The 26,546-nt window shown below is 39.1% G+C and overlaps 2 protein-coding genes across 8 annotated transcripts in view; one reads left to right on the top strand and one right to left on the bottom strand.

Annotated features, from left to right (window-relative positions):
- The window catches only part of map7 (microtubule associated protein 7), a 105,500-nt gene extending 87,356 nt beyond the window's left edge, over nucleotides 1-18,144 (top strand). For 6 of the 7 annotated variants that reach the window (XM_012963763.3, XM_004914651.4, XM_002936266.5 and 3 more), the window contains exons 14-18: nucleotides 1,784-1,834; nucleotides 1,913-1,964; nucleotides 7,623-7,743; nucleotides 17,127-17,314; nucleotides 17,907-18,144. In XM_012963763.3, the coding sequence (XP_012819217.1) occupies nucleotides 1,784-1,834; nucleotides 1,913-1,964; nucleotides 7,623-7,743; nucleotides 17,127-17,314; nucleotides 17,907-17,917 (423 nt within the window). In that variant the 3' untranslated portion in view covers nucleotides 17,918-18,144. Of the gene's footprint in view, nucleotides 1-1,783; nucleotides 1,835-1,912; nucleotides 1,965-7,622; nucleotides 7,765-17,126; nucleotides 17,315-17,906 lie in introns of those variants that run through there. The other variant, XM_012963766.3, reaches the window with a different exon arrangement.
- A 6,841-nt stretch (nucleotides 18,145-24,985) lies between these two features.
- The window catches only part of LOC100496743 (vacuolar protein 8), a 49,443-nt gene continuing 47,882 nt past the window's right edge, over nucleotides 24,986-26,546 (bottom strand). Inside the window, exon 14 of the mRNA XM_031902262.1 lies at nucleotides 24,986-26,487. Coding sequence (XP_031758122.1) covers nucleotides 26,351-26,487 — 137 coding nt within the window. The 3' untranslated portion in view covers nucleotides 24,986-26,350. The remainder of the gene's footprint in view (nucleotides 26,488-26,546) is intronic.

Genomic DNA, 26,546 nt, shown 5'->3' with positions numbered 1-26,546 from the left:
GATACTGACACGAAAAAGTACTTTTTAAATTATGAATCTACATAAAAAGTTACCTATGGGTCATGTTGATCTTTTTTCGCTGATATAAGCAATTGCTACTTGAAGTTCCTAAACCTGACTGTTTTGCCAACCTGAGACCTGGCATATAATATTATAAATCTTGTGAAAAAACATATCAAACAGGTTTCAATGGTATGCAATAAACAACATTTTCCTACCCTGCCTTTTACTTGTTTTCCAATTTGTAAACCTTTGTACCGCAAATCAACAAACAAATTAAATCTAGAGCGGTAAGAAAAGCAGAACTTTTCCAGATGTGATATTATTTATAGTATTCACCAAATTGCCAATGAAGATGAGCTAAATACCAATAAGATTTGTGATGATGCCCCCTAGAAAAGGTTTTAGTAGGTAATATTCTGAATGATTATATAAGGCAATGTTTTATAGTCATGTTGTGGAGTGTGAGGTTGTATGTCCAGCCGCTTAAAGGCTTGCTCTGGTGTATTAAGTTTATTTTACCTCTGTCTGTGACTTTTGACTTTTGTAAATTGCATTCTTTGTTTCTGCAGTGGACTTGTGGGTATCTACTACATTGTGCTCCTATCCTACACTCAACCTCTCGTCTTGTCTTTTAGAATTTGCTTAATGTAATTCAGCTCATCTTCCCTCCCAGCTCCATTTTTCTGCATAATAATGGGCACCGCTATTGCAAGTAAAGTAAACAAGGCCATACAATCCATTCAGGCCGCTAAATTGTTCATGAGAGGTGTCAGGTTGTTACCTGCCCTTTGTTCTGTTTGTAAGATGACCATACCTGCCTCTATTTGCATGGTATCATCTGCTGAAAAGTAAGAGGGTTTGACATGACTACAACTTGCAGAGTAGCAGGAAATAGAAAAGTTGCAATACTGGGGGATTTGAGAATATTAGAAAATGGTTAACTTATGTTTTGAAATCAAATATAAAATGTAAAAAAAAAAAAAATCAAAATGAAAAAATGTATTTTAGTGCAGGAGTCTTTAAATCAACTTGTACTATGATTATCATTTATCATTAGCAGTGAAGTTGTGGAATTTACTCCCTATAGCAGTCAAACATACCAATACATTAGATCATTTTGAGCGAAGGTTGAATGTGATAAAATACAAAGTTACTAATGCAAAGATGATTCAGCAACTAGTCCAATTGGCATCTTGTAGTCAGGAGCAAATTGGAGAGGCCTAAGATGAGGTGGTTTTTGCCTTTCTCTTGATCAACTAGCAAATTGCAGTGGTTTAACTAAGGGTGCTTATAAGCACATCTCAACTTATATGCAGGCTGATAATTATCACCACACACACAGCACCACACTGAGCTTTTTCTGTTGGGGAATGCTTCTATTCATCTTCAGTTTTGGCTATGAACACTGGGTAGTGGGACACTGGGAATATAAACGTGGTGGGCCCTGGCCCTCATGAGTCCCCACCAACCCAGCCCACTCCCCTGCCTGCGCCACCTATCAAAGATTCAGATGTAAGGAGGCAAAAGTTATCAATGTGGCACACGCAGGGTCACTGCAGGGACTGGGGTGCGTATGTTGTGAGGAGGGCTCTTCAAGTTACAGCTCCGGTGGGTCACTACTGCCCAAGTCCAACGCTGTATGAACATTTTGCAATACCCTGTGTATATCATATTAAAGGTGAATTATAAGTTTAACGGCTGGTGACACAAGTATCAAGCTAGAACATTGTACTGCTTATAAACTGTGTCATTTTATTTTGTATTGCTGTCCTCCTTCCAGAGACTTGAAGAGATAATGAGAAGAACAAGAAGAAGTGAAGGAGGTGACAAGGTACTTTTTTGTTCTGTTTAGTTTTTGAAACAGTCTTGTATCATACTTATGGTAAAATGTTTTATTGTCTGCTTGCAGCAATCTAATGCCGAGAGAAATGTAGAAATGCCTAAACCAAGTGATAATACAGGTATTTTTACTTTTTGTTTTATCATATTGCCAGTCATGAGTCATGTAACAAACATGTATTATTTTAAATGGGTTGGTCACCCAATGTTATAAAACATTCAGAAATGTAACAGGTCATGTTAAAAAAAAAAACAAAAAAAACAACAACCTTTGCCGTATATATGGTTAATAGAAGGTGTGCAGTTTATTCAACTCAGAATGGCTCCCTTTGCTGAACCTTCCCTTTATCATGGGCCCTCTGCCGGGGGGGGGGCGGGGGTTGCTGACCCCTAAAAACTCTACAGTCACTGCTGGACTTCTTGTATGATGTCACACATAGTGCTGGCAAAAAGGGCTATAAGATCATGTGCACATGTGCAGTTATTTCTACAGTTTAACTCTAATTGGCTACATCTCCTGTCAACCTGCCTCTGATCTATCATCTGCGTTAACGTGTTCTGTGAGGGTGGTTAATTTGAACACACAGCTTTCAGGAAGGGGTGTGGGCCAGCATGTGAAGAGAGAAAGAACTGTCGCTTTTTGGAAGTCTGTTATCTGTATGGGTTTATGGGACTTGATGGAAATTTTTTTGAGTCGTGATATTTTCGCCATTTCGCAAGTTTTTTTTAAAGATTTGTGAATTTTGTGGCAAAATGAAACAGGACAGATTCGCTTATCACTAGTTATTGAGAATGGGAAAATAATTTTTTTAAAATATATATTATTTGCTTATAATGGTGTCTATAGGAGATAGCCTTCCCATAATTGATAGCTTTCTGGATAACAGGTTTCTAGATAAGAAATCCCATACCTGTAGTAGTGTGTAATATGTAGTGCCTTGCAAAATTGTCCAGAACCTTAATTTCTCTTGTACTAAATAAGAGAAGCATTTTGCAGGAAATACCTATATTTTGCACTGTCGATTCTTTCATCTTTGAACCATAATGCCAAAGGTGACCTAATTGTGAATAGAGTGACCTAATTATGATTTAGCAAAAGGTTTTTTATGCTACAAAGATTTTTAGCAAGCAGAGTATTAAGGTTAGAGTTAGAGAATCACAGAATCCAACTGCCAAAAATCTTTGATAATGTTGCTACCTCTCGTCAAACTGCAGGTCTGGGACATTTGTAGTACTCAGACCCCATGTTAAGACTGGTGAACTTGAGTACACACTGTAAAACTTGTTCTTACCTCCACAAATCTAATTATTTAAAACACTATTACTGCAAGGAATCATTGAACAATTAAGCTATGTGGCTAGTTTTCATTAACAGGGACTGGGATTCTTGTTGAAATAAAAGGAATAATGGAATGTGCCAATTACAAACTTAAGTTTGGGGAGAAGTTGCAAACTAAGGTGCAACACCATCTACCAAACAATGGACCAAAGAGTGTATATGCACAAAAGAAGGATCTTATTTCAGTATTTTTATTTCTCCTTATTTTTCATAAAATTTATGCTTTGGAATAAAAATATCGACATTTCAATGTAGGATTTCATGCAGGATGACTGAGGAATACATTGATCCACTCAGGGGGCAGGACAAACTGAAAGAACTTTCTCCAATTTCTCTTTCCTTCTTGTAACTCCACCACTTCCTCCAGTTTTTTAAGTGTATGCTGTCTTGGAGGCAGCAAATTCTCCTCTCTCCTTTATTTATTTTACAGGTACAGATACAGATTTATTAAAGATTTCTTGGTTGTGCTCCACATTTACTATTTAAGATCAGCAGCCTCTGCATACCAAGAGGTATGTTTACTTCTATGCAATTGAGCCTTTGCAGCACGAGCACACTCCTAGGTTTAAGCCCCAGTGGATTATCTGGCATGCCTGACTACCATACCAGACAGATAGGTTGAGCCTATGAGTATACTTCCACCCGCGCTCTCCCAGTAGGTTGTGCCCATATACTTTGGTTATGGTTGTCGGAAGTGTTACGCTACTGCTTACAGATTTAGCAATATAATAAATAAAAGTACTGCAAGCACTCAGTTGCCACAGGTACGGCAGGCACAGCACTTTTTTACACACTTACTCTTTTTCACTATTCCCCCTACCTGAGTAGCAATAGCCTCTAGTTAGCCTAACATGGCTTCTGAATTAGGTAACTCTCCTAGGCCGGACACGGCAGAACAATCACGACCCACTGACCTAGCTCAGGGGACAGGCAAGCAGCAAAACAAGCACACTAGGGCCAAGGAGCAGAATCAAGAGAGCAAAAAGAACAGACTCTCTCCACAGCATACAGAAAATCCAGTTGAGATTCCTCATTGGTTTAAACCTTTTCAAACCACGCTACTAGGGATTTCCTCTTCTCTAGAGAAAATGTCTACTATGCAGCTACCGCACCAAGGTACCTCATCAAGTCAGGAACACACGGCCTAACCACCAGTATCGTTACCGATCCTGCACAACCAGAAGCAGAGTGCTATACCTCGGACGAGGAAAACCCAGTTTTCAGTGACTCTGACTGCACAGACCCAGTCACACACCCTACCGACTTACATAGATCCCAATCGGAAGCCATTAACATGCTACTAACGGACATGTTCCAGACTCTAGGCATACAGGAGGAAATTAAAGAACAAAAGACCCTAGACAAACTCTTTGGTTCCACCCATAAACAACATAAACACTTCCCTGTACACGACACAGTACAAGAACTCATTAAGAAAGAGTGGGAAAACTCCAGACCGGAGATTATCTAAGGATAAGAGATTTGACACCTTGTATCCCTTTGATCAATCACACAAGGACTTGTGGGACAATATCCCAAAGGTGGATGCTCCAGTAGCTAGATTAGCTAAACGCACCACCATACCGCTGGAGGATGGAACGTCCTTTAGAGACCCTATGGACAGAAAAGCTGAGAGCTTACTCAAAAATATCTACACCTCAGTTAATACAACCTTCAAACCTACGGTAGCCGCAGCTTGCGTATCACGCACAGCGGTTTTGTGGCTTGAGGAAGCCCTCACTGCAGCCATGGATGATTCTTTTGACATGCACGGTCAGCTATCCAAAATTCTCAAGGCAGTACATTTCCTCTGCGATTCCTAGCCAAGACGTCAGCCATGTCAATTGGAGCCAGACGTGCCCTCTGGATGAAAACTTGGAGTGCCGATCCGGCCTCTAAGAAAAACCTGGTAGCCCTTCCCTTTATGGGAGCCACACTATTTGGACCCGAGTTGGACTTACTCATCAACAAGATCACAGGCGGAAAAAGTAATTTTCTCCCACAAGATAAGAAGCCACGCCCAAGCGGTGGGGGGCCGCCTCTTACTCTTCAAGGAGGCATGGCTATCCACAACAACAGACAGGTGGGTTCACCAACTCATCTCTTTGGGATACAGGATACAATTCCATCATCACCCACCCTGCAAATTCATTGAATCAAATACTCCCCAACCACGCCACAAAAAATACTCGCACTCAAGCAAGCCATAAACACGATGTTGGTCTCCAAGGCGATTATACCGGTTCCGACACTGGAAAGAAAAACAGGCTTCTACTCGAACCTTGTTCTTGTCCCAAAAAAGGACGGGTCATTCCGACCCGTGCTCAAACTGAAAGCATTAAACAAATTCCTCTTCATACCGTCATTCAAGATGGAATCACTCCAATCCGTCATAGCCATTGTACAACAAGGAGACTTCTTCACGTCAAACGATCTTCGGGATGCCTATCTCCACATTCCTATACATCAGGACCATAAAAAGTACCTACGTTTCGCATTTGCGGGAAGACATTTCCAATTCCAGGCACTTCCCTTCGGTCTGGCCACGGCACCACGTGTTTTCTCAAAGGTGATGGCAGCCCTGATAGCCCACATGCGACAACAAGGGCTTTACATACTCCCTTACTTGGACGACCTCATGCTTCGGGCCCCATCGCATGCCCAATCACTCATCGGGACCAACAAATGCGTAGGCATCCTAGAGGAACACGGATGGCAGATACACCACAAAAAGAGTACGTTACTCCCTACACAGTCCATTATCTTTCTAGGAGTGCGTTTCGACTCCACTCTACACAAGGTGTTCCTCACTCCAGAAAAACAGAGAACCCTATCGGCGGCCACCCAACACGCCATGTCACCCCCGACAATCACCGCAAGAGCGTGCATGTGACTCCTGGGCCTGATGACTGCCTCCATAGAGGTAGTTCCATTCGCCCAATTTCATATGCGCCCACTACAACTGGAATTTCTCAGAAAATGGGCAAGACTACAACATGAACTCGGAAGCCAGAATTTCCTATCCCAACCTACAAAACCCTGGCACCCATGCAGTAGGTGGTCCCACCATGGTTATCACCATTGCTTGCTTTGGAGTGACTTGGCCCCTGCAGGTCTGTCAAGACAAATTGTCCCAGCAGGAATTTTATCTACACATCAAGTCCTTGGAACTAAATGCAGAGTACTATGTTCTAATGCACTGGCCAAGCATGAAAGAATTCAGTCAGACAACAATATGACTGTTGCCTATTTGAACGCATTGACACTCCATAAGATGTCTCAGATAATGTCCTGGGCATAGACACATTCTCCTTTTTTTTATCTTTGTCAGAGGAAGCCTTTTACTGCACAGTTAATATTGCATCTGAGTCCTTCACCCTCATTCCATTTTTCTATATTTCCCGCCCTTTTTGGACATGGGTAATACACTAGGTAGGCCTGACTGAGAAAAGGAGATTTTATTACCTGAAAAAGTTTTTCTAGTAGGCCCGTACTGTCAGTGCAGCATTCCTCCCATATGGGTGCGTGGGTTTTTGCTGCTGGTTACTTAGTGAGGATAGTTAGATTCTTCTCTCTCCATCGACAGGCTTTGATACAATACTGGAGAAAGAGGTGTCACAAGAAAGAAAGAGATTGGAGAATGTTATTTCAATTTGTCATGCATCAAGTGAGGATCAAATTATTCCCCAGTCAATCCTATACTGACAGTATGGGCCTACAAAAAAAAGATTTTTCGGGTAAGAAAATTTCCTAATAAGCATTTTGGGATTAGGAACTTGTTATAAGGTACAAGTGTACCCGATCAAGGCTTAGTCAGGAGATGACATAGTGCATAGTGCCCCATCTCCCTTCTCACTAGGGACTATGATTCATGATGTGCAAATGAGCCATAAAGGGGCATCCACAATATTTGTCGGTGACCTCTCCTACAGTGGGACTGCACTGAACCCCAAGATTGGAAAAGCACCCCATGGTTAGCGCACGCATGCTCTTGATTTAAGCCTGAATATGCTTTTGTGCATTTTTAGGCCAATATCTGCCCTTTGTGCACACTGATAGGCAGATGCCTTTCCTGTCAGCATGTACTGTTTGGGTAGGAGTGGATTAGCATTTGCTGTTCGAGAATCTGTTATGACACAATAGCATAAAAAAAATTTGTAAGGGGGCTTGCAACAAACAGTACCCCCTTCCGGCATGCTCGCATTACACCTCCAGCCGTCATCATGCCACTAATTTTAAGGTTTTAGGAGAGGGGCTGGGGAGGGGGGACTACAGTACCCCACGATCTGGGTCCCCCCATGACCACGCGGTCTGCTGTATAAATAGTTAATCCACTGTTGTGACATTAGACTTTAAGGATGCATACATTATTAATATATTCTTATAACTGAAATTATGTACTAAATTAGCCTATTAAATAAATAATTGCATTTCTTTGTAGCCATTAAACCAGTGCCCTTACAGGAGCATGAATGTGAACGCCTTCAAAACTCCACAAACAACTCTCCCAATGGACAGCCTCTGGTTTGCTCTGAAAGGATAATTCCATTCCCTGCTGACAGGTGAGGAGACCAATGAAAATGGTGAGCAAAAGAGCAAGGGGAAAAGTGACTTTTTTAAGAATGGAAATAAATTGTGCAGTCACTTGAAAGTGGTGGTCTACTACAGTTACCTTTCATTATTTAGGGTAGAAGTTTGTAATATGTATCTTACCAGCAGTAAGTATGTGAGAGACCCTTAAAATTTCTGTTAATTTCTGTTGATTTCTATTAATTAGAAGTACTGTATCCTGTGTCCTGCTTATCTGGGATCTTACAGTATATAGACACCTAACAGAATGTTTGTGCCACTGTCTTGTTGCTATGTATGACTTTAGTGTAGTTTGTACTGTATTTGTGACATGTAATATACATCAAAATTTAAGGAGCATTTAAAGGAGAATGCAAGTCAAAATTTAAAAAGCATACTGCCCAATAGTCCTCCTGTTGTTTAGTAAAAACGCCACACTTTTGGCTCACCTAATCAAATATTTACTCAGTTACACTTACTTCACATTTTCTTCACTGAAGGCTGCCGCTGGCAGCCTACAGGGAGGGGAGAGAGATTTCAGTGATGTCACTGTAGTCTTCACACTGCTGTAGGCTGCCAGCACCATATCTCAGAGAAGCAAGCGGGGATCTGGGAATTTAGATATGCAGTAAGTACTTAAAAAGAATGCCTTTAGACTTACTTTTAATTTATATCAACCTTTCCTTGTCCTTTAACGAAAAACTCTACTCTACTCTTCAGAGATTAATAAACTCTTCTTTTGTCTTTGGCATCCCTTTCTATCTCCCTCTTTTTTTTTTTAAATGGTTTTGTTCTCTTTTGTTCTCTTTTTCTCTCCCTTTATTTACTGATCCTTTAACTGTATCTGTCCTGTGCTGCCTTTCCCCCAGTTTTTTTATTTTATTTCATCCTTGGAATGTATCTCCTCCCTTCTTGGAATGTATGCTCCTCCCTTCTTCTTACCATTTACTTTTGCATCTGCTTTCCCTTGTCTCTTCTTTTTCGTTCTCCCTTTCCTCCATTTCTTCTACCCCCCCCCCCCCATTTTCTACACTTTTTCTTCCCTTGCCTCTGCTTTTCTGTTCTTTTCTTCACTACTTGCACTTCTGCCACCCTTTCAGTGTTTTGCATTTAGCAGTGTATATATATATATGTGTCACGGTCGGCACCCAATGCCAGAACAAACGCTAAGCACCCTGGTCTAGGCTCGTGCTTCGCCAGTAGTGTGACCGCCTTTGGCTTCGGGAGGAGCCCTCAGCTACTCAGATGCCACCTGGACTTAAACGAGAGGTGCAGGGCAGGAGTTCTGGCCAGCAATGGGGCACGACAGTATAAAAAGTCTTAAGGCCAACGGTCACGGTACAGACTGGAGTTAGCAGATACGAAGTCAGACAGACCGGGTCGAGGCAGGCAGATAGCGAGGAACATCAGGCAGGCAAGGGTCACACCGGGTAATCAGTCAGAAGGATTAAGCAGAATCAGTAGTCAAAAACAGGCACGGGTCAGGATACAGATATTCAGAATAGTCAAAGCCAGGCAGGGTCAAAACAGGAATCAGGAATAAGTAGAAGCTTAAAGCACAGATAAAGGCACCAGAAATAAACCTATCACGGGCAAAGAAGCATTCCAGAAAACCCCTTTAAATACGCCTTTAATTTTTCAAATTTGGCGCCATTGCGCGCTGACGTCACGCGCCAGCGTGCCTGCGCCTTTAAATAGCCGACGTGCGCGGCGCGCGCGCATTAGGAAGGAGCCGGCTAGAGGAGCGGCTAGGAATATAGGAATATAAAGGAACGCACACAGAGAGGAACCACACACAGAGAGGAACCACCACAGAGAGGAACCACCACCTGTCACCAGTACCCAGCAACCTCTGAACTACAGTGTGTAAATATGGTCATCATGTGGAGCAGAACATATCGCCCACAGAGGCAATGCCCAGTCAAATGCTGCGGAAGCTGGTCGGGCGTGTTCAATTGGCGTGCCGAATTGTAGCCATGGTTGCCATGGTAACCAGGGCCGTTTTTTTTTGCGCCATTTTGTGTGGTGGGGGTATTTACTGTGGGTGCTGGGATATGGTCTGTTGGTTTGTCCCTGAGGAAGAGCACAGATTGTGCTCGAAACGTTGGAATTTTTTCAATAAAACCACTTTTTCTTTTGTATCAAGTCCCTGTGTGTGCGGCACTCTTTCTACTATATTTTTGTTTTTTGACCTGCACCAAGGGCATTTGGACTTGTATAGGGTGTGCTCCTCCCTGTATACTATATATATATATATATTTCAGTTTGGTAAGATACTTTAAAGGAGAAGTAAAGGCTAGTAAAGTGTTAATCTCAAGCTAGAGGCATATCTTCAGTTCTTTCAATAGTGCCCTTAAGTCTCCCCATATTTCGCTTGTTCAGATCGCAGATCTGCGGCATCAAAGGAAAAAAAACAATGAGCTGTGTATTCAAAATTCCCATTTTCCACAGTGTGTGAGCGCACGTGCAAATTCTGAAGCAGGAGTTTGTGCCCGTGTTTGCGCAATGCTCACTACTGTATGTCGCGCTCGGGTCTAGTGGGAAGAAGGAGATCATGCATGCGCATTTAGTTAAGCAGCGCCATTTTGGAGTAATTTAAATATCTAACATGGCGACCGCAATAACGCAATATCAAAACAGGCACTGCTACAGGGCATTAAGGTACAAAAAGGTAGCGATCAGCTACAGGGACTTCAGGACTTTTGATTTATGGGGTCGAAAATTGAACTTTTTCCTTCTCCTTTAACCCTTTTACTGCCAGCCGTTTTGGTCAAAGCGGCCAGAACATTTTGCACTGTTTCACTTTAGGGGCCTTTCCTCTGGGGGACTTTTAGTTTACCCAGGAAAACAATATATTGTTTTTTTCAGAACAACCTAAGCTTTCAAAATATGGTAGAATTTTTGTGTAATTCCAATTCTGTAACAAGATATAGGCTTCTAAATATCTAAAAATGAAAAAAAAAATCAAATTTTCCATAATATAAATACACATACTAGAAACAAAAATGATTTTATGCACGAATATACAGCTGATTTGGAAAATCCCATGTCTCCTGAACATGCCAATACCAAATATATATAGTTTTATGGAGATTTCTCACTTGTATAGGTCAAAAACTTCCAGCAGTACACTACCAAATTTCCAAAGCACTGCTCCAGAAAGCTGCATACTTTAGATTTCAAGGACAAAAATTCCACTAACAGAAGGTTTATCCCAGAAAATTGTACATTTTTGGAAAGAACAGATTCTGGGGAATCCAGAATAGGCACAACTGTCTGTCTACTCCAAACTACCAAGTCGCAATGCTTTCTTAAAGTTATTGTTTTTTATCAAAATTTGTGACATTTTTAAAAAATCGCTTCAAAGCTTCCAGTCTGTAGTATCTTATCTCCTACAGGTCATAAAGTAACCAGATACAATACCCTAAATATGAATGCCAGGGGTCCACTGATGCCCAATATGTACAGTGGATATCAAAAGTCTACACACCCCTGGTAAAATGTCAGGTTCCTGTGCTGTATAAAAATGAGACAAAGATAAACAATTTTAGGACTTTTTCCACCTTTAATGTGACCTATAAACTGTACCACTCAATTGAAAAACAAACTGAAACCTTTTAGGTGGAGGGAAGAAAACCAAAAAAACTAAAATAATGTGGTTGCATAAGTGTGCACACCCTCTTCTAACTGGGGATGTAGCTGCGTTCAGAATTAAGCAATCACATTCAAAATCATATTAAATAGGAGTTAGCATACACCTTCCATCATTTAAATGCCTATGATTAACCCCAAATAAAGTTCAGCTGCTCTAGTTGGTCTTTCCTGACATTTTTTTAGTCGCATCCAACAGCAAAAGCCATGGACCACAGAGAGCTTCCAAAGCATCAGAGGGATCTCATTGTTAAAAGATATCAGTCAGGAGAAGGGTACAAAAGAATTTCCAAGGCATTAGATATACCATGGAACACAGTGAAGACAGTCATTGTCAAGTGGAGAAAATATGGCACAACAGTGACATTACCAAGAACTGGACGTCCCTCCAAAATTGATGAAAAGACGAGAAGAAAACTGGTCAGGGAGGCTACCAAGAGGCCTACAGCAACATTAAAGGAGCTGCAGGAATATCTGGCAAGTACTGGCTGTGTGGTACATGTGACAACAATCTCCCATATTCTTCATATGTCTGGGCTATGGGGTAGAGTGGCAAGACAAAAGCCTTTTCTTACAAAGAAAAACATCCAAGCCAGGCTACATTTTGCAAAAAACACATCTGAAGTCTCCCAAAAGCATGTGGGAAAAGGTGTTATGGTCTGATGAAACCAAGGTTGAACTTTTTGGCCATAATTCCAAAAAATATGTTTGGCACAAAAACAATACTGCACAACACCAAAAGAACACCATACCCACAGTGAAGCATGGTGGTGGCAGCATCATGCTTTAGGGCTGTTTTTCTTCAGCTGGAACTGGGGCCTTAGTTAAGATAAAGGGAATTTATGAACAGTTCCAAATACCAGTCAATATTGGCACAAAACCTTCAGGCTTCTGCTAGAAAGCTGAACATGAGGAGGAACTTCATCTTTCAGCATGACAACGGCCCAAAGAATACATCCAAATCAACAAAGGAATGGCTTCACCGGAAGAAGATTAAATTTTGGAATGGCCCAGCCAGAGCCAAGACCTGAATCCGATTGAAAATCTGTGGGTTGATCTAAAGAGGGCTGTGCCCAGGAGATGCCCTCACAATCTGACAGATTTGGAGTGTTTCTGCAAAGAAGAGTGGGCAAATATTGCAAAGTCAAAATGTGCCATGCTGATACTCATACCCAAAAAGGCTGAGTGCTGTAATAAAATCAAAAGGTGCTTCAACAAAGTATTAGTTTAAGGGTGTGCACACTTATGCAACCACATTAGTTTAGTTTTTTTTGGTTTTCTTCCCTCCGCCTAAAAGATTTATTTGTTTTTCAATTGAGTGGTACAGTTTATAGGTCACATTAAAGGTGGAAAAAGTTCTGAAATGATTTATCTTTGTCTCATTTTTGTACAGCACAGGAACCTGACATTTTACCAGGGGTGTGTAGACTTTTTATATCCACTGTATAGGTTTACTTAAGTATGTGGCATGTAGGGGCCCCAATGTGAACATACCCCCATATGATCTATCATTTCTGTTATTTCAGCTCCAGCAGAATCAACACATTTACATCATTTATATGTGGGATAAAGCTAGTAAAATGTACGCCCACCCCAGAAAGTCATATATTTTTGGAAAGTACACATTCCCCCGAATCTAAAATGGGTACCCGTGTCTTTCTACTTCAAAGTACCAAGCCGCACAGCTTTTCTACATTTAGCAATTTTGATGACATTTCCGAAAATCTCCTCAGAGCTTCCATTTGCAGCTTCTTATCTCCCACATAGTGTTAGGTACCAAGATAAAACACCCTAAATTTGAACGCCAGGGGTCCACTGAACAGTTTGATGCCCAATATGTATAGGTTTACCTAAATATTTGGCATGTAGGGGCCCCAATGGGAACATACCCCCATATGATCTATCATTTCAGCTCCTGCAAAATCAACACATTTACATCCTTTATGTGGAATAATGCTACAAAAAAAGTACACTCACCCCAGAAAGCCATATATTTTTGGAAAGTACACATCCCCCCGAATCTATAATGGTTAAACATTTAGTTTTGCTCCAAAGTACCAAGCTGTAAAGCTTTCCTAAGTTTACAGATTTTTATGACATTAAAAAATCGCATAAAAATGTTGCAGTTTGCCGCATTTATCTCTCACAATTTCTTGATAAAGATCAGATAAAGGCAAATCACCCCAAATAGGAACACCTATGGTCTACTGAACAGTTTGATGCCAATATGCATAGATATACCAAAGTCTGTGGTATGTACTGAACCCAAAATGAAAATAGCGCATAAGGATTTCTCGCCTGCCAGCTCAGCTTTTGCACATAGAGCACCCTGTCAGTGTATTATGTGCCGTAACACCCCCTAACTATACAGAGACCCCCACAAAACCATATATTTTTGGAAAGTACACATTCTGACAAATCTAACAAGGGTAAAGAGTCCTTTCTACACCAAAGTACCAATCTGCAAAGCTTTCCTAAACTTATTGGTTTTTATGACATTTCAGAAAATCGCCTAAAAATGTTGCAATTTGCCGCATTTATCTCACACAATTTCTTGCGTACAAAGGCAAGTCACCCCAAATAGGAACACCTAAGGTCTACTGAACAGTTTGATGCCCAATATGCTTATATATATATAACAAAGTCTGCGGTATGTACTGACCCCAAAATGAAAATAGCGCATATGGATTTCTCGCCTGCCAACTCAGCTTTTGCACACAGAGCCCCTGTCAGCGTATTATGTGCTGTAACACCCCCTAACTATACAGAGACCCCCAGAAAAACATATTTTTGGAAAGTACACATTCTGATGAATTCAAAATAGGTAAAGTTATTTTTGTACACCAAAGTTACACCTGCAAAGCTATGCTAAAAACAGATTAGGAACACTTATACAGGGATAAAATGCGATAAAACCACAAAAATTGTGCAAATCAGTGAAACAACAAAATAAGTCACATGACAGTGTAATTAGTGGTCATAATATCTGATCCAATAGTCACGCTGTCAAAATAAACAGTTTTTAGGTAAAAGAAACTAAAAACAAAGTGGTAAAATGAAAAAACAAAAAAAAACAAAGTGTTTGTGTGTACATGTGTGTACATGTGTAAAAGTTGTGTGTAAGTGTGTATATGAGTGTGAAAAATGAAAAAAAAAAACTGCTAAATTGTGTGTTGTAACTGTGTGTAAATGTATGTAAGTGTGTGTGTAAGTGCAAAAAACACCTTACCTGTCCTGAAGCTCCCGATCGCTTGCCTCTGTCCTCCAGGCTGCAGTGGGCGGCGGCATTAAGGGGAAGCAGCAAGCAGCAGACGCAATGCGATTGCGTCTGCTGCTTCTAGGATGGTCCTGCAATGTGATTGTCGCTGGACCATTCTAGAAGCAGCAGACGCAATCACATGACAGCCTCCCTGGCTCGTTGCCCATGCACATGCCGCTGCAGAGAGAAACCTTCAAATGCCAACACGGGGGACACGTCGTTGGCAGTTAAGCCCTTTTTCTGCCACAACGTATCCCATACGTCGTTGGCAGTAAAAAAGGTTAAAAGGCCACTTAATATGGCATAAACTGTTGGTTAAGCATTCTGGGGGGGGGGGTATAGTTTTCCTTTAAGATAGCAGCTGCCCATTTAGCTTGGTCTGACCCTGCTGCACGCTGCTTCTTTTAACAACTTTTAGTTTAGAGAGCTGAGAGAGGGAAGTCTGATACCATAACCCATGTGTACAGAACAGAAGGAACGAAATGTGTTTTTTCTTTTCACAGAAGACTCAGAGCAACAGTTTTGTTAGTGTTTATGTGAGTTTAAAGCTTAATACATACAAACTCACCCACGGTCAATTAATTCCTGTGGAATTTTTAGAAGTATATTTGCGAAAGTTAGAGTTCACCATTTGATAAATATATTTCTGAAAATCCCATAGGAATGAATATGACGTAGGTGAGTTTTTTTTTTTAAATTAATCTAAACTCACATTTTGATAAATCTGGCAACTTTGAACATGGTCTTTATTTTGTATCTTTAAAATATAGTAAAGCTCTGCTTTTTTCCAGCTTTCAAATGGGGGGGGTCATTGACTCAGGTAGCCAAAAGACAGTTTCTGTTTGAGGCTGCAATTTTAGTGTTATTGATTTTTGTTTTTATTACTTATCTTTCTATTTGGGCCCTTTCCTATTCATCTTTCAGTGTCTCATTTAAACAATTTTCTGGCTGCTAGGGTAAATTGGACCCTAGCAACCATATAGCTGATGAAATTCCACACTGGAAAGTTGCTCAACAAAAAACTCAATTATTAAAAAGAGAAAAACACAAAAATAAAGTTCAGTTCTGGGTTATCTGAGAGTATAATTTTTTATGTCATACTGAAAGTTAGTTTGACACCCTATCTGTCGTACATTGTAAATTGTATGTATTAGTTGGAATGTTTTTAAAATCCCATTGTAGCTCACCCCTAGGCAACTAGTAGTCCTTGGGACCCAATTGCATCAGGGGCTCAGGGCAACAGCAGAAACATAGAAATCACAGGTTTCCTCAGTAGAATCTGGGTCCTGTGGCCCTCCAGGTAAGAGTCACACAAACACACACATTTTACACCAAAACACACTTACACTTACATTTACACTTACACCGCACATGCTTTTGGGTGATTAGGGGGATTTTGCACACTAGCAACGCTCATCCATACACACACGCATTCATGTGCACAACAGCGATTTGCTAGGTGAAGACACATTTACACAGTTTTTAGCCTTTTTTACCATTACTACTTTTTTTTATTGCTTTTAAAAAAGGTTTTTTTTCGCCAGTGGAAATAGTGTATCAGTTAATCATACTGTGCAATACCTTTTGTACAAATTATTATGTTGTATTTTTGGTGATGATGGTAAAAAACTTGAACTTGACTGTCTGTTAATAAATATGCCCCTTACTTATCACAGACACAGTGTTAAGGTATTGCTCTAAATGTACTCACCATATTTTATACCCACAATGCAGCAATCCACCTTTGTTGTGGTCACAAGTGGGAGTGACTCCTGATGTAGTTATGCCCAGTTGTTGCTGCAGTTGCACCTGTACTTCAACACAAATCTGGTAGATATAATTTTTGGCATAAGACTGACGCATGCACCTGATTCTTTTGGGGAATCTGCATTGTTTTTGTTGATGCTGGCTGCTGTGTGAACCCTGGAGCTACCACCTTGTTTACGGGTTTCCCTACCTCAAGGGTTCCCCTTCATTAATAGGCACAGCAGTGCTTCATTCAGAGGACAGGCAGGGAGTGTATGTTGAGCTAAATGCATACATTTTGTATTGGCATGTTCAAGAGACAATAGTATTGCTAAATCAGTTGTCTTTTTGTGCATAAAATAAAACATTTCTGATATGTTATGATTTTTTTTTCTTTGTAGTCAATCCAAATTCTACATCTTTTTACAGAAATTGAATTATAGAAAAATGCCAGCAGATTTTAAAATCTCTACTAAATGTTCCCCCAGGAAATGACTCTAAAGTGAAAGAGGAAATAATATTCAATTATTGCCTGGCAAATGAAGTGCAAAAGGTTTCTGGCACTGAAACTACTTCTTTACCAGGTCATCCATTGTGCTTGTAGGACATAATGACTTTTTCTCTGAATGCTGTATCCTACATTTTCTCAATAGACACAACAGAAAGCCATGGAGCGTTATGAATGTCATTGAATGTCATTTTCTCTTTTGAATCTTTTAGTACTGAGAAACAACCAAATGAAAATGGCCTAAATACACAGAACAACAACTTTGAGGAGATCATAAACTTGCCAGCTAGCATTAAACCAGTTAAATGTGATTCTATAAGCAGTGAAGAAAACAATATCCAACAAATTCCTTTGAAACCAATTTTAGCTTTTGAAGAAGATGGAACTCTTGTTTCAGCAGGTAAAGTGTGTAGGACTTACCTCCAATAACAATTGCATTTTTCCCAGGTGTAGTAACCCATAGCAACCAATGTGAAAATTGTTTTTAAACATGTGACCTGTAAATGGTACCTTTAATGGACCAGTAGAAAACCTTGCACCTTTTATTACATTTCTCCAGTATAGTTTCTTATTTTTTAAGTGAATGGTTTAACTGTTTAGTAGTGAGCGAATCCATCCCTTTTTGCTTTGCCTGAAAATTTGCAGATGTTTGAAAAGATTTGTGAAACGGTGAAAAATTCGCAAAAATAGCGCATAAGACAATATTTTGTCACACAGCAAATTTTCTGTGGCGAAGCAAAACAATCCGCCAATGCCCGAACAGTGAAATTTGCCGTGAATCTATGCCTGGCAAAAATATTTTGCTCATCACTACTGTTTAGCATTATAAGATGCTATATTGCAGAAGAACGCAATCCTGTCATTTATTTCTGAGATCCTCAGTAGAGACGTAGTGTGAACCAATATAACCAAACATACCAAGCATATAACATATGGCTCCCACATTATCTTTTCTACTCAAGGTGTGTTTTATTTGTTTTTACTTTCTATAGAGGTGATCTGAAGAACCCAAAGAGAAGTTAAGTCTGTGTGAAGACCCAGGGATTCTTTTAAAGCTGTGAAGGAAGGTTGTATATTGCAGATTTTGCAGGCTGGTTGTATAAAGAAATCTTATTTAGTGCAGGCACAGAAGACTGGAATGGAACTGTTGATGTATTAACCATCAATGCAGAACATTGATTTATTTTTTAGTGTGTAATACCTATTATAAGTTTTTTTTTCCTGAGAAATGCTGCTTTCTGTATGTTTTAAGGGTTAAAGGGAAAAAATCCAGTATATGATATCTGGGGGTGTTTGGGTGCTGTCAAGTTTTAAAATAGTTTCATGTGCTAATAATCTTTTATACTGTACCTTTAATACTTGAAAATATACTCTCAGTGCCCAACAAATAGGGCTTCTGAAGTATTCTCTTGAAACCATCTGGTTTAAATATTATATATAGGTTCCATACCAGGGTTCTCTTAGAAGCAATTATTACATAAACCTCAATCATAGTTTTTTCCTTTCATCCTAGATTTATAAGACATTTTATTTATAAATAATTGCATGATGGCCAAACGAGTCCTGTTTTAAATTATAATGCAAACCTTAAATTTATAATAAACCTAACTGATTTATATATATATATATATATATATATACCATAGAGTCCATGGATATACCGGTGCACACTGGGAATCCTTTAAAAATTAGCTTTTATTGAAAAATATAAAACTTAGTACAGGTATAGGACCCATTATCCAGAATGCTCGGGACCAAGGGTATTCCGGATAAGGGGTCTTTCCGTAATTTGGATCTCAACACCTTAAGTCTACTAAAAAATCAATAAAAAATTAATTAAACCCAATAGGATTGTTTTGCATCCAATAAGGATTATTTATATCTTAGTTGGGATCAGTTACAAGGTACTGTTTTATTTCTACATAGAAAAAGGAAATCAGTTTTACAATTCTGAATTATTTGATTATAATGGAGTCTATGGGAGAAGGGCTTTCCGTAATTCGGAGCTTTCTGGATAACGGGTTTCCGGATAAGGGGTCCGATACCTGTACCTATTTTGCCATGTACTAAGTTTTATATTTTTCAATAAAAGCTAATTTTTAAAGGATTCCCAGTGTGCACCGGTATATCCATGGACTCTGTTGAAATTGCTCAAATCGGTAGCACCTGGGTCAGATGGATTTTTGCTAAGGAGTGCTGAACCACCTGGGGTTTGTATATATATACCATATATATATATATATATATATATATATATATATAAATTACTATTGTATTTTTTAGTTCCCAATAAAATCAACTTTGCCTTTTAAAATGATTAATAAAATAAGGTAATACATTTTATAAACAACCAAGGAATAAAATGTTTCAGCCACTTTTTTTCAGAGTTAGTTCAGGATTTTTCTTTAATTTATATTCCTTGTGTCATTTCAAATGCGTGTTCTTCTTTCCTACACAAAAACTCACATTTGCTTATACTTTCATTTAAACGGTAATGGTGTCCAAATGTACACTTGTAACAAAGATAATGGTTATTTTCAAATTTAAAGGTAGGGGAAACAGATTATGAAATCATACTATTTCACAATTTAGTAAAAACTATATTCCTAAAGGTTGAGGCTATGATTTTGTCAGCACTGGTGGGCTGGCTACAGAATCGCAGTCTCTTATTATGGCCTATGCTTTGACAAAATTTCGGAATAACTGAACCATGTTATTAAGGGAAAGCTTTAGTTAGCCCTTTGACTAAAAGAAGAACTAAATCCTAAAAATAAGTCTGTCATGTAAGCCGCTAATTGCACTGGATTCAGCGCTTCCATGCAATGAGAATGAATTACTGAATCAGCCTTGTTACCAGATCACATAAATGACATTGCAGCCCTTTTAGCTGGAATTTTAAGTGCTGTCAGTTCAGCTCTGCAACATGCATTTTGTCTCTGTGAATTAGAAGCAAATCTGTTACATAATCTAATTAAACCATAAACCCTTTGAAGGCTGACACTGTACAAGCCTCGCTTTTGATTTGATTGGTCATTGTTCTCAATCTCAAGGTTTTCGTGCTACCCAACATTGCATTAATTAACCAAGCAACACAGCGTCCATGGAACTACTTCACCTGTGCTTCTATGAGAATCTTTTCTTATGCGCTGTGCTGGCTTGGGAGACTTAGGACATAGTTAAGAGCCACTGCCAAGGGGTTGTTATTTGCAAAACAAATAGAACATTAATTAGTCCTGTACAGAAAATGAATTGTATCTCAGTCCCAATGATGCTTATATCATTAAAGGTTTAGTTTCTTTGGGAGCTGGATGTAAACAGAGGTTCTATTTAAGAAGGTTGAAATTATGTATTTTTTATTCCTTTTAATGTTATTATTAATGAATAAAATATATTTGAAATAACTATGCATTGGTTACTAAAATCATTTATTGAAAAGACTTTTCCACAGGCCAAGATCAGGCCTCATGTGGCATTAGTGGACACTAGAAATATTGCTTCTCTGTACCAACTTGTAATGTTGGGGACTGCAATAGATAGGCTTTTGGAAGCCAGTGGTTGGTGTACTGTAGTTTTATAAATTTATTTAATTTTGTATACAAAGGAAAGGAAAAGGTAGAAACTAAGTAAGCTTTATCAGAAAGTTCTATGTAAATAAAGCCACAGATACAGGTACAAAAGTTGTACACAGGATTTCTTGTCTCCTTTTTTGCATGCCTGTTCTTCTGTTTGGACTTCCTGCTCTTGCAGAAAAATCCTTCAGGGCACGGCACAAGTCTGCACAGTTTACCCCTCTCTCCCTCCTTTTTCTTTCAACCCCTCCCATCATCACTCACTCCCCCCTCCCAATGGCACTGTGTAATCTGAGCTCCAAGCAGCTAGAGCTGTAAGACGGAAGCTATTCAGACCAAGCTAAAATGGCAGCTGCATCTTAAACAGAGAGATTCTAGGGCTGTTTAATCAGGTATGTTAAAGCTTTCTACAGATTAAATATAGCATCCCATCTTGCACTATTGTGACTAATCTATTGGCAATAAAATGTCCAAATGCTTTTCTTTCTCCTTTAAATGCCCTATTGGTAGGAAATCCTACATGTATTTTGTTTAAAAAATATGTAAAATAAAATAATAACATGTCCTTGAACATAACAATCATTTATTTTCCAAAATACATGTATGTACTTTTACCTTGTCCTATTTCTATTACATATCCCATATCCCATAAAGTTGTTGGCTTAGGGTGTAAGCCAAGCTAGAATATGATAGACTTGCAGCAATGGTTTTTAGACTTCTTCGATTCAAGCACCCCTTTAAGGCCCAGTTAGTTCATTACAATGTTACAAACATTTTTTGAAAAAACTACTATATTAACCATCCCACCATAGTTTCAAGAATATTCAGTGCCCCCAAGAGAATAGCTTCTGCCTGGACAGTCTGTCTTGTCCTTTGCCCCTGTTAGAGCAGCTTCTCTTTTATCCAGTGCCCCCAGAAGAGTGGCTTCTGTTTTCCTCATATACCAGAAAGAGGGACTTCTGCCTTGGACTTTGCCTCCACAAAAAGGACACCAGGAGATGGTGAAGCAGAGCAATACACCTTAACATGCATCACAAAAGGTGAATGTGGCTTCTTGCTAGAGACTGTAGAAGCAGTAAGAACATCAAAACAGTTTTCAGAGCTAATGGAAATACATTTTTCCTCAGGTACTGAGAGAGATAGGGATAGAATTACAGTGGCCCTTGTTTCTGATATTCTCAGACTCGCTTTCATCAGGTATGGTACCTAGGGATTGGAAGAAGGCTAATGTCATTCCTATATTTAAAAAGGGAGTAAGATCTCAGCCTGGCAATTATAGGCCTGTAAGTTTGACATCCGTGGTGGGCAAGTTATTTGAAGGCTTGTTAAGAGATCACATACAAAATTATGTACTGGAGAAGGCCATTATGAGTAGTAATCAGCATGGCTTTATGAAGGACAGGTCATGTCAGACGATGAGGTAAGTAAGCAGCTGGACAGTGGGGATGCAGTAGATATAATCTATTTTTATTTTGCCAAAGCATTTTATACCGTTCCCCACAAACGACTGCTTTCTAAACTAAGGTCTATTGGTCTTAGTGAAGTCATTTGCACATGGATAGAAAACTGGCTACAGGATCGGGTACAGAGGTGGTTGTTAATGGTACATTCTCTACTTGGAATAAGGAATTAAACTTTTGTTTAATTTGTTCATAAATGACTTGGGGTAGGGTATTATAAGTAATGTATCAGTGTTTGCAGATGACACAAAACTCTGCAGACCAGTCAATTCTATCCAGGATGTGGCATCCTTGCAGCAGGATCTTGACCAACTGGCAATCTGGGCAGCTAAGTGGCAGATGAGATTTAATGTGGATAAATGTAAGGTCATGCATCTGGGATGTAAAAATATGCAAGCCACTTATACCCTTAATGGGACTGCACTAGGCAAATCCATAATGGAGAAGGACCTTGGAGTCCTTGTAGATAATAAACTTGGCTGTAGCAAGCAATGCCAGGCAGCAGCTGCAAGGGCAAACAAGGTTTTGAGCTGTATTAAAAGGGGTATAGATTCACAGGAGGAGGGGGTTATTCTTCCCCTTTACAGAGCACTGGTAAGGCCCCATCTAGAATATGCTGTCCAGTTCTGGTCTCCAGTGCTCAAACGGGACATGATTGAGTTAGAGAGGGTCCAGAGAAGGGCAACTAAGCTGGTAAAGGGTATGGAAAGTCTCAGTTATGAAGAAAGACTGGCCAAGTTGGGTCTGTTTACACTGCAGAAGAAGCGCTTAAGAGGTGACATGATAACTATAAATATATAAAAGGATCATATAATAACCTCTCTAATGTTTTATTTACCAGTAGGTCCTTCCAACGGACACGAGGCACCCACTCCTTTTAGAAGCAGGGAGGTTCCGTTTAAATATTCGGAAAGTTTTTTTTTACTGTGAGAGCTATGGAGTTGTGGAATTCCCTCCCCAAATCAGTTGTGCTGGCTGATACATTATATAGCTTTAAGAAGGGGCTGGATGGATTCTTAGCAAGTGAGGGAATACAGGGTTATGGGAGATAGCTCTTAGTACAAGTTGATCCAGGGACTGGTCCGATTGCCATCTTGGAGTCAGGAAGGAATTTTTTCCCCTCTGCGGCAAATTAGAGAGGCTTCACATGGGGTTTTTTGCCTTCCTCTAGATCAACTAGAAGTTAGGCAGGTTATATATAGGCATTATGGTTGAACGTGATGGACATATGTCTCTTTTCAACCCAACTTACTATGTTATTTTACCTTCATGAAAAATATGATAATCACCGATTGGTTGCTATGGATTACTGACTTAACTAGTGTTGGTAAATAAGCTTCATACTCTGTGGCTTGAGTATAACCAAAGTGGATCTTATTACTAACTCAGCAAGTAACTCCCAAAGTAAAAAGCATGAACAGAGTAATACTACATTCAGTATTAAAGCAGAGATTTATACTCACTATACTATGATCAATGGGACAAAATCAGGCACCAAGTCCTACAAAAATCCCCTGGAATTATTATTGTGACACTTAAAGAAATGCTGTGGGAACACTGCTTTATGTTACCCTTTCTAATTTTCCTGATATTTTCAGCAATATGAGTAGGAAGTGCTCTCTTGGTCCTGCCCACATACAGGTTATTGCTTGCTAAATGGCTGGCTTAGGTTGACTAAGGGGTATTGTATGTGATTTCATATTTAAAGAGCAAATAAAAGTTTAAACCACTCATTTTCTCTTCATGCGCACACTGGGATTAGAAGTGCCCAATTTACCAGCTGGCATCACCAATATCAGAAACAATGTGCTTATTTTTCTTTATTGTTTATTGCGTAGGTACTCTTAACATGTTAACCAGATAACCACAGATTGTTGGTGACCCAAACAGAAAATGTCTGTATTGGATCTACTGATATCTAACAACCCATAATAAAGTACTAATGTACTAGAATTAGTGACCATAATAGTATTTCATATTTGTTTGTCTAAATTTTGGGAAAGCAAACCAATTAATTCAGTAGGTGGATTGGGACAGGAAGCTTTTAGCTAAGAAACACAGAACAAAAATGGTTGTTTTTAAAACTATATTAAATTGTTACTGTTCCCAATGTATTCCCTAAGATAGTTTAAAAGGGAAAAGTAGAATAACAGACATGGTAAAGAGATAAGAAATGGTCAGCGACACCCCAGGGGTCCTAGCCACTCCCCAAGCTCCCCCCACACTTTTTTGAGTTAGCGGGGGGGCAAGGGTGTGCTGAATCACTAATGCAGAGAGAACAATAGCACTCTCTGCATTAGAAGAGCCAAAATTCCAATGAAAAATTGGAATTTCTACTCTTTAAGTTACCAAGATTGTTTTTTTTTTGTTGCCCCTGGTAAGAAGCCAAGAAACTCCCCTCAGGTGGCAGTGCCCCTGGAAATGGTGGCATAAAGAGTAAATGTTAGAGAAATGTTGGAGGGTGATGACAACATGAAAACATTTGGGAGATGGAAGGTAAGGTATAAAGGAAAGATTACAATAAAGAAAGTGTTAAAAAGGGGATTGAAGAATGTGTGGAGCATACAGAAAGCAGAAAAAAATTAAGAGAGTATAACTAAAAATGGTAGTGAACAGAAGAAGAGTATAAAACAGAATGCAAAGGAGAAGAGATAAAAAGGTGGAAAGATAACTGAACAGAAGAGGGAATTAAGAGGGTTATAGAGAATGGAAAATACAGAAAGAGAGAAAGGGAAGAAAAGAAAGAAGTTGAGTGATCTACAGGAAGAGGTTGAAAGGACTGAAAATTACAGACAAATTAAATAATAGAAGGAAAAGACAGAGCATGGAACAATAAAAGAGAAGGTAAGTATAGTGTCATATAATATATTATATCATATATCATATAATATATTTTATATATATATATATATATATATATATATATATATACTGGGATATGAAGTTTTAAAGCAGCTGCAACAACACTGTTGATGCATTCTAAAAGTTGTTTTGCTTTATAAAAATACTATTATTTAAAAAGAACATTTAGAAATGCAGTGGTGACTTTACTTCCTGTTTATTTTTTCAAGTTTACTAGATTGCACAATGTCCCTCATTGTATCAGGGATAACCAGTTATACAGGTATGAGATCCGTTATCCAGAAACCTGTTTTTCAGGAAGTTCCGAATTAAGGGAAGGCCATCTCCAAAATACTACATTACAAGCAAATAATTTTAATTTATAAAAAATGATTTCCTATGATATAATCAATCCTTACTGGATGCAAAACAATCCTATTGGGTTTAATTAATGTTGAAATGATTTTTTTAGTAGACTTGAGGTATTGTGGGCCAAATAACGGAAAGGCCCCTTATCTGGAAAACAAGTCCCATACCTGTATTATAAAACAGTCAAAGTCATACAGTATAAACAAACAAGGTAATACAACATTGGCCACAGCTGTTAATGAAATAAATAAAAGCAATATTAATAAAAAAAAAACTTAAGATTGTAGTTAGGTTTATTGGGATCCCATCCTGTGTAGCTGTGAAATTTAACTAATATTTATCTTCAAGAAACAATGTTTTCTTTTTGTTAAATCAACCGTGCTCAACAGACCACTCACAAGATGTTGCTGGACTACAACTGCCAGCAGAAACATACTAATAGAGCATAATGTTGTGCTGGTCTGGTTTGTGGTGATGCCACACAGTGATGCCAGCATCATTGTGCATAAATATCCTAATAACCTGGTACTGACTTTAGCCTAAGCTTTGAACTGTTTAGCAATTTATGTGTCTTGCTCTAAAATAGTACACATTGACTTTTGCTTTATTTTGCTTGTTTTCAATCATCAGTCTTTTCTCTGTCTCTGCTCTTCTTCTCTTTGGTCCCTATTACAAACTCCAGTGGACCCTGGTGATTACATTAAGGTCTCTGATTCTGGACACAGAGTAAACAGTCCAAACTGCAATTTTAACATATGCTTGTAAAAAAGGTCCAGTTCCTAAAATATAAAACTGCAGGCCCAGCATCTTCCTCAGGCAGTCCACAAATCAGTAAGATGGCCAATATGATCCCTATGCTAAAATGTAATAAAAGGTTTGTCCGTGTGTAGTAACTCATAACAATGAGATGGGTTATTTTAAACACCTGACTAGTAAATGCTACCTGTTTATTGGTTGCTTTGAATTTATTACTCCCCACATACCTGCTAATTGTTTCAGTTTTTGTAGGACAGTTCCATTACCAATACACACATAAGTACTGGGTGATCTAAAATGTCCCTTTAAAAAAAAAATCTTATATTTTAGGAGGAGTTATATACAAAAAGTACAGTACTACAAGCAACAGTCAGTAGGGCAAATTCAAATCCACCCCACAAGCCAAAACATTTTATCCTTTTTGTGAGGAATGTTGCCTGTTCATTTAGTCGAGTCTGCAGATTCAGTTTGACTGAGTGTCAGTCTCAGCAGTGCCTGAGTGTCTTCTGTCTGCTTCCGGAGTTGCTCAAGCTGCTCCTTTAGCTGACTTTGACTGATTACTGTGGAGAACTCAGTATCTGAAACACAAAACCACATACAATCCATTTATACCAAAATATACCAAATGCATATAAGA

This window comes from Xenopus tropicalis, chromosome 5 (assembly GCF_000004195.4).
Source record: "Xenopus tropicalis strain Nigerian chromosome 5, UCB_Xtro_10.0, whole genome shotgun sequence".
NCBI lineage: Eukaryota > Metazoa > Chordata > Amphibia > Anura > Pipidae > Xenopus > Xenopus tropicalis.
Note: the sequence above shows the minus strand (reverse complement) of the source record. Positions and strands in the feature narration are given on the sequence as shown.